This window comes from Mastomys coucha, unplaced genomic scaffold, assembly GCF_008632895.1.
Source record: "Mastomys coucha isolate ucsf_1 unplaced genomic scaffold, UCSF_Mcou_1 pScaffold22, whole genome shotgun sequence".
Classification (NCBI taxonomy): domain Eukaryota; kingdom Metazoa; phylum Chordata; class Mammalia; order Rodentia; family Muridae; genus Mastomys; species Mastomys coucha.
In genome coordinates, this window is record NW_022196905.1 from 2127976 (window position 1) to 2136758 (window position 8783).

Sequence of the window (8783 nt, forward strand, 5' to 3'; positions counted from 1 at the left end):
AAAAAAAAAGAAAAGAAAGACCTCTTAAGTTGTCCTTTGACCTCCATAAACATGATGTGGTGTGTTCTCCATTGTGTGTGTGTGTGTTTACAAACACAAACAAAAATAAATGAAAAAAATGTAAAGACTTAATCTCACATAATTATATGGAGAGATAGAGATAGAACACTGTCTAGCCATCTGCTTGTATTTTCTAGGATTATGTTGGATGGAATAGTTCTAAATGTGGCCTACAATAATCTCCTTTACCTGTTTGGATGCTTCTACAACCAAGGAAAGAAATAGGATACCTAGGAAAGAAGTAGGATGGTCAGCTCAAGGCGACTCTTGTCTACCCTGTCTTACAAGAGAGCCTATGTAGAAAAAGGAAAAAAAAAAGAAAAAAGAAAAAAAGACAAGTATTGGGGGGCTGGAGAGATGGCTCAGCAGTTAAGAGCACTAACTGCTCTTCTGAAGGTCCAGAGTTCAAATCCTAGCAACCACATAGTAACTCACAACCATCCATAATGAGATCTAACTCTCTCTTCTAGTGCCTCTGAAGACAGCTACAGTGCAAATCATTTTTTTTTTACATTAGATATTTTGTTAATTTACATTTCCAGACAGGGTTTGTCTGTATAGCCCTGGATATCCTAGAACTCACTCTGTAGACCAGGCTGGCCTCGAACTCAAAAACATGCCTGCTTCTGCCTCCCAAGTGCTGGGATTAAAGGTGTATGCCACCACTGCCTGGCTTACAGTATAAATCTTTAGACCAGAGTGAGCAGGGCGACCAGAGAGAGCAACAACTTCATTCCCAGCAACTACATGATGGCTCACAACTATCAGTACAGCTACAGTGTACTCATACATAAAACAAACAAACAAATTTTTGTAAAAAAAGAAAAAAATACAAGTATTGGTGCAAGGAGGAGACAAGATGGGAAGAGTAAACAGAACGAGGCTCTATGGTTTATCACTTAACCAACCTCACAAATAGGTAAACCCTTTATATTCTAATTCACTCACTGAATGAAAGCAGTGCCTAACTTGATTGAATAATTCTAAATCTCACAGATTTGGTGATCTAGAGAACATCAATTATAAGCAGATCAGCTGTTTTACTAGCATACCTATGATTCTCCTGTATACTATTATCTTTACAAATTAAAATTTACCTGGTGGGTCAACAGGAAAAATGAACCAGAGGTATGAGTATCTTAAAAACTGATGAGTTTTTGAAACAAAATGTCACCTCTTGTCCATCCCAATTCTATAATCTTTCACATGTCCCCATCTGTAAGAGGAACTATTACGTACTTGAAAACAATTGAAAAAATTGTAGCACTTCCCTTTGACAAACATCTGCTTAAGTATACTACCAGATACATGGAACAGAATGAAATACTGACATAAATATATGCGAGTTTGTATTTTCTCTTTTTCTGTCTAACTTCTTATAAAACTATTACAAAGAAAAAACTTACTGTTTTAAGTTCGTGGCGCAATTGCTGATTGTAATTTGTAGATTCTTCTAACCGAGCTTCTAAAGCAGCAATTTTTTCTTCTTTTATTTCAAGGGACTTCTTAAGAGTGGATTCTAATTTTGATTCTAAAAGTTTGTACCTACTATCCAAGTATAAGAGAAATATAGTTTGTCATTAGTTATCAAGACATTTTGGAGATAATTTATTTAATACACTGATGTACTAAATAAGATCTAAAACCATTCATGTTGAAGATGTAAATTACCTTCTTCTTAGTGGTGGTCACAGAACAAAAACAAGTATTGTTAAGACTGCCAAAAAACCAGTTAATGCTCAAAAAGATAAGCTGAATAACTAAACTCCAAATATTTCTTTTAGTTGTATAAGACTAAAACAAACAAACAAAAAAAGAAGATAATGGGTCCGTTATTATCATACACATGTCTGTAATACCAATATGTATACATTTTGATGTAATGGCCTATATGATCAGTTAAGACTTCAAACTTAATATAAGCTGGGCACAGTGACATACACCTTTTATTCCAACCCTTGGAAAGCACAGGCATTCCTGACCTACACAGAGAATTCCAAGCCAGTCAGGGCTATATAATGAGGCACTGTCTAAAACAAACTATCTCAATATCTTAAGTTTTTTTTTAAACAACAACAACAACAACAACAAAAGAGACAATTCTGTACTCGTGATATAGCCTGGTAGAGGTAGACAGATGTGAATACCAATACTTCAGTTACTGAGCCTTTATTCTATTTTTAACATAAAAGCTCACTTACTAGTCAAAAGAAAGAAGACACTTAGTGGCTTAAAACAGAATACCCTTTCTATTTTTCCCAGAATACCCTTTCTATTTTAATTAGTTATTAAATGTTCTCGATCCCATTTCCTAAAAGTTTTAGTTCACAATGTATGGTTTCTATCCCCAAATCTTTCTTTATATAAAGAAATGTGGGATAATTAATGTTATTGTATCTTGGTTGCAGGTTTTAAATTGTTCTAAGAATCAATCAGTGCTGGTTACCTATATGAATTAAGGCTTGGGAAGAGGTGTTAAGTCTTAAGAAGGTTCTGTCTAAACTGGGCTCATTAATTTTAATGAAAGTGTTACTTAGGTCAATACATGCTTTGCCAACAACATGAAATGTTTCATAAACAGTAGGTAATCTGAATAAAAAAATACATATTTGACTTCTATATTAAGGTTGTCAATTGGCAATTAACATTCTGATTAAAACAAATACAAAATTTCCTTAGAAAATTAGTAATAGTTGACTTATTTTTAAATTTAAATATTTTAAAGATATATTTATTTTATGGCATGTATGTTTTGCTTGAATATATATGTCTATACAACTTACATCCATGCCTGGTGCCCACAGGTCAGAATCAGAAAAGTGTCAGATCCATGGAACTAGAGTAACAGATGGTTGCTGGGAGGAGAACCACCTATTCTCTGCAGGTCAACAAATGTTACAAGTTTTCCCAGTGTAGCCTTGGCTGTCCTGGAACTCACTATATAGACAAGGCTGGTCTTGGACGCAGAAATCTGCCTGCCTCTGAGTGCTGGAATTAAAGGTGTATACCACCACTCCCCAGCTTTGGTATTTGCTTTTTTTCTTTTTTCAAATATTCTTATAGAAAAATTTAATTACATTTGTTTGTGTATATATGTGTGTGTGCACATATGTAGGAGCATGTGTACCATAGCACGTGTATAGAAGTCAGAATAAAACTTGCAAAATTTTATTTTTCTTACTATGTATGTCTTGAGAAGCAAGCTTAGGGTTATGAGGCTTGGCCTCAGCTTTTATCTAGTAAGCCGTCTTACTGGCCCACAAAACAGTATTCTTAAGAGTAGATCTCTAGTCCATCTGAAACAAGTGGCTCTGTAGATGCTTCTTCAAAATCACAGTAATCCTGATTAAAAGGCTATGACTAACAAAGAACAAAAATTTAAAACAAATCTGTATCAACCATTAATAAAGTTAAATAGGAATTTTTATGCAGTGTGTCAAGTCTTTACTTTCTACGTCACTTTCATACATTAATTGCATTTCAATATATTTTCCTCTTTCAGTCCACATCTTTCAGAACTTTCTCCACACACCACTCACCTGTCATCAGTGCTCTGCTCATCGTGTAGGAGCCTCTCTTTATTTAAACCTATCTTCTCAAGCTCATGAGTTAATTTCTCGAGATCATTGTTCATTTGTTGCGTCTTCAATTTTTCACTGACTAAATCCTTATTTTAAAAAGAATGAAAGAATGTACAACTCATTCAAGTATCAAGAAAAGAATGTCAGTCAAGATTCTAATTACTACAACCCAATAAGACACACCTTTAATCCTAACACTTGGGAGGCAGAGACAGGTGGATTTCTGAATTCAAGGCCAGCCAGAGTGAGTTCTAGGACAGCCAGGGCTATATAGAGAAACCCTGTCTTGAAAAAACCAAAAAAGAAAAAAAAAATACAATTTAAAATGTCAACTGAATAGGAAATTTAGTAGTAGTTTCTAGTTCTAGTTCCAAAATATACAGAAGATGGCACAAGTTACTGATGGGTTCAATAAAATGTGGGCTACAAATATAAAAAATGTTTGCCTTAACAAACATTTTAGGTAAATATATTTACCTCACGTAATGTAACCAAGGTTTTAATATCAATAGTTGCTCTTTTTACAAGCTCTTTATTTTCTTTTTCTAATTCTTTTAGACGAACACAGGACTCTTTATATATATTAATTTCTTTGAATAAAGTTTTGTTTTCTTTTTCCAAATTTCCAATTTTCACATTATTTTCTTCTAATGTGGTATCTTTTATCTCTGCTTGTTGTCGGAGTCGTTTGTTCTCCTTCTCCAACTGCTTCTTGTCCTTTTCAAGTTGAGATGTCTCTTGCTCTAGTGACTTGTTTTCTTTTTCTAGTTGCTCCAGTCTTTTGCTAGATATTTTCAGTTCCTCTAGGCTTTTTTGTAATGTTTGATTTTCCATGTCTAAGTCTTGTAGTTCACTCTCTAACTCTTGGATTTTTTTATTGCTATTTTCTAGAGCCTTTTGAAGTCTTTGATTTTCTGTGTCTAGTCCCTGGTAGCTAACTTCCAAGCGTTCTGTCTTCTTGAAAGAGGCTTTCATGAGCTCCAAGCCCTTCTTAAGCTGCTCCTTCTCACTCTCCAGCTCCTTGTTCTCTAGCTGGAGCTGGGCCATTTTCATGCTCGCACACTTCAGAGACTCCACGCTCCTTCGCAGCTCTAAGTTTTCTTCATCAAGTTGGGAATTCTCTTTTTCTAGAGATTCTAATTGAAAAGTGAGATTTTTAAAGCCATCCAAAGTTTTTTTAAATTTCCTATTTTCTCTTTCTAGCTCTGAATTTTCCTGTTCTAATGTCTCAAGTTTTTCACATGTAATCTTTAAATTAGTTATCTTTTTCTGCAACAATTCATTCTCCTTCCCAAGATGATTCAACTCGTTTTCCAGTTCTTCTGCTCGCTCTCCTTTCTCTTTATAAAGCTCTAATTCCTTCTTCATTTGTCTTTTTTCAAATTCAATCCTGCTTAGTTTTCCACTTGTTTCTTTGATAGATTCATGGAGAATTTTATTTTCTTTTTCAACGTCTTTCACTCTCGCCTCAGCACTAATCTGGGAACGCTGCCGTAAGGAAGACACTGTTTGATTCAGATGTTCATTTTCCTGCTCCAACATTTTAATCTAATTTGAAAAAATAAAGAAAATGTAAAATTACAATGAATAAATACAGTCTTTAAACTTTCAAAAACTAACAAGAAAGGAAAATGGATACTAGAATTTATGGCTTACTGCTTTAATGTGACAAATATTTATTGAAAGACCACTTTGCATACGTACTGTCAAATTACTAGCATTCATGTCTTTAGGGATTTTACGGTCAGAAGGAATAGCTAAGAGAATAGCATTTACAATTAGGATGATCTTCAGATTGTTTAGAATTAACCTACTTCAAATGTCCCTAGAGACATTAAGGTATACATTTTCAATAAACAATTTTCATGTTGTTTATACAAGGTGGATGGTGTTTATGTGTATGTGTTATCATTTCTAAGAAAAAATTTAATTGGGTAACATATATAGAACAAAATGACCTAGAACACCTAAAAGCAAACTTATCCAGTTTATAGCATAACCTGATAGAGTTTCAAACTTGTAAGTATTCAAGGTGTCTGCTGCCATCGCACTGCTCCCTTGTTACTGGGGTGGCAGCGCTGTGCACTTTCTCCAACTTCTTTTTAAAATTGTAGAACTATTCTAGACACCTGAAAAGTGCAGGAACTGAAGAACAGTTATAATGAATTATTATTAAGCAAACTGGCAATTTAACATTTTCTAAGTTTCTCTTCAAATTTTCTAAGTATATGGTATAGAAAATGTAAAATGATAGAGCAATTCCTCCCTATTCAGATGGAATATATTTCACAATCCCCCATGGGTACTTAAGACTGCAAGCAGCTCTCAATCTATATGTACTGCTTTGTTTCCACAGATAGTGATGATGATAATTTCATATTAGGGATAATAAGTATATCATAAACCTTGGTGTATTTTTTTTCTTTCCTATCTGGAAAACTTTATAAACTTTTCATCTTAAGGAAGCACTTAATAGTTTCTCTGACACATGTGAACTGTAACTTAGGACCATTGTAAAATAAGGGTGACTTGAATGAAAACAATGTGGCACAAGGGTAATTAATAGTAATGGGCAGGTAGTGGAAACAGAAGGAACTTGTGCAGCATGGAATGGACAAGATTTTATGACAGTACTCAGAATGACAGACAACTGAGAATTTACACATTGCTGACTTCTGGAAACAGCTGCATACATTAAATGACTTACCATTTTTGAACTGTGATAGACTGTAGGTAACAGTGAAGCAAACCTATACATAATGGGGAACTATTGCAGTCAGTTTGAAATCTACAAAGTTGTAGTGGATGTCCTTGTAGTAGCATATAAACATTTACTTTAGAACAACTGCTTAAGTGAGATACACCAACCTGCCTCTCTGAATTTTCTCTGAGTGTTTCAATTGTTTTTTCAAGCTGAGCTTTCTCTTTCATTAGATCTTTGCTTAAATTTTGACAATTCTGAAGACTTTGCTTTTCTTGAATAATTTCATTTTCAAGAATTTCAACCTAGAAAAAAATTAAATCACAAAACTTAACAGACAAACTATATCAAATTAAAAGATGACTATTTAATTAAGGATAAAATCATTTTAATATCCAAATGGTAGAAATTAAGAATCTTGTATAAAATTTCAAGTAGCATTCTATGATTGTATAAAATTTGCATACATGACTCTTATCTTCTCTTTATGTTAAGACAGGTTTCTATTTTGACATACAAAAGCAAACCTAGAAGAATAAATACTTATGAGGTACAAATCTCATCAGAAAACTCTTGACTACAGTAGATTTGTAATATACAATTTTATTACCCTAGACAATGTTGGTTAACAAAGGAGGAAGAAATTATAAAAGATCAGGTAAGCAAAAGAGAGACATGGTTGATGGAAGTTTAATCAAACAGCAAACAGGGGGTTTGGGAAAGGAAGAAGGAAGAGCAATACTGAAGAAATAACCTGCAGCAAAACTTACATTCTAGGCATACAGTGACATACACCTGTAATCCTGGGATTCAGGAGAGAAAGGCACAATCTGAGGCAAAAAAAACAGTAGTACCAGTCTTACCTCCTGACAAAGGGCTCATTTTAACTTTACACACTGATTTATTTATGCAGTTGTGAGGACTAAACCCATGGTGTTGTGGCATTGAGCATACTAAGCAAACACTTCAGTCACCAAGGAGCATTATTCCAGTCTACGGTGTTAGAACAGGGGAAGGGGTAGAAGTAACAAGCTACAACACTGCCCTTGGGGGGAAGCTGGGATCCCTGCTCCTCCACTCCTTTTCTTCCCAGCTGCCAGAAGGTGAATAGCTTTGCTCCCCAACATGTTCCTGGATATAGTTTTGTTTTATCTATTACATATGGAAATGTGTAATGATAGTTTAGTGCTAGCTAACAATTTGATGGGCTTGAGAACCTGTTAAGAGACAGGCTTCTGAACCCTGGCTTGAAAAACCAAAAAAAAACAAAAACAAAAACAAACAAACAAAAAAAAGAACAGGCTTCTGAGTTTAACTGTGAGGTAATGTCTGTGAGGAATTCTAGCGATAAAGTGGTATACATGTGCACACGAATATGTATAAACACCACACAACCACACAAAAATATCAAGCATAAAAGCGAGAGTCTATTTGGAAAATCTAAGGCATTGGTTCTCAAAGCAAGTCTCTAAGTCAGCGTACTACAAAGAAACATCTTAAGAATAAGAAGTTATTGTTCCGGTCTGAAGGAACTACAGGGATGAAAATGGAGAAGAGCCTGAGGAAAAGAAGGTCCAGCGACAGGCCCAAAGTGGGATCTAGCTCAAGGGGAGGTCCCAAGGCCTGACACTATTACTGAGGCTATGGAGTGCTCACAAAAAGGGACCTAGCATGACTCCACTCTGGAAGATCCAACAAGCAGCTAAAAGAGTCTGATTCAGATATTTGCAATCAACCAATAGTCAGAAGCAGCTCACCCCCGTGGTTGAATTAGGGAAAGGCTGAAAGAAGCTGAGGAGGAGGGCAGTCCTGTAGGAAGACTAGCATTCTCAATTAATCTGGACCCCTAAGACCTCTCAAACGCTGGACCACCAAACAGGTAGCATACACCAGCTGATACAAGGTCCCCAACACATATACAGCAAAGGACTGCTAAGTAAGTCTGTGTTCAATCAGAGATGATGCACCTAACCCTCAAGAGACTGGAGGCCCCAGGGAGTTTAGGGGTCAGGTGGGGTAGGGGGGTGGGGATATTCTTGTGGGGACAGAGGGGTGGGGAGAAGGTATGGGATGTGGAACAGTTGGAGGGTAGAAAAAGTAAAAGGACATTGGTGTTCTTCTATAAGCTATACATTTGAGAAATTAATACTATAAGAAAAAACAAGAGTTTTCCAACAGCAAGATTTCTTTCTAATAAATCAAATTAACAAACTATGAAGTAATAGAACTAAAATAACAGGATTTGTTAAACCTCTAATTAGTTACAGAAACTAACTTACAAACTTTCTATAATATCACAAAGGCAGATGAGCAGACACGCCACCCAAATGAGATAGATATACTTTACAAATATCCATGGTTAAAAAAATAATCTTGGAGTACTACTCAGCTATTAAAAACAATAAATTTATGAAATTCTTAGGGAAATGGATGAATCTGGA

The 8783-nt window shown here is 35.2% G+C and overlaps 1 protein-coding gene across 5 annotated transcripts in view; it reads right to left on the reverse strand.

The window, feature by feature from the left end:
• The window catches only part of Ccdc88a (coiled-coil domain containing 88A), a 127919-nt gene that overhangs the window by 39314 nt on the left and 79822 nt on the right, over positions 1-8783 (reverse strand). For all 5 annotated transcript variants that reach the window (XM_031341618.1, XM_031341620.1, XM_031341619.1 and 2 more), the window contains exons 14-17: positions 6510-6647; positions 4119-5189; positions 3600-3727; positions 1467-1608 (exon numbers count right to left, since the gene is read on the reverse strand). In XM_031341618.1, coding sequence (XP_031197478.1) covers positions 1467-1608; positions 3600-3727; positions 4119-5189; positions 6510-6647 — 1479 coding nt within the window. The remainder of the gene's footprint in view (positions 1-1466; positions 1609-3599; positions 3728-4118; positions 5190-6509; positions 6648-8783) is intronic.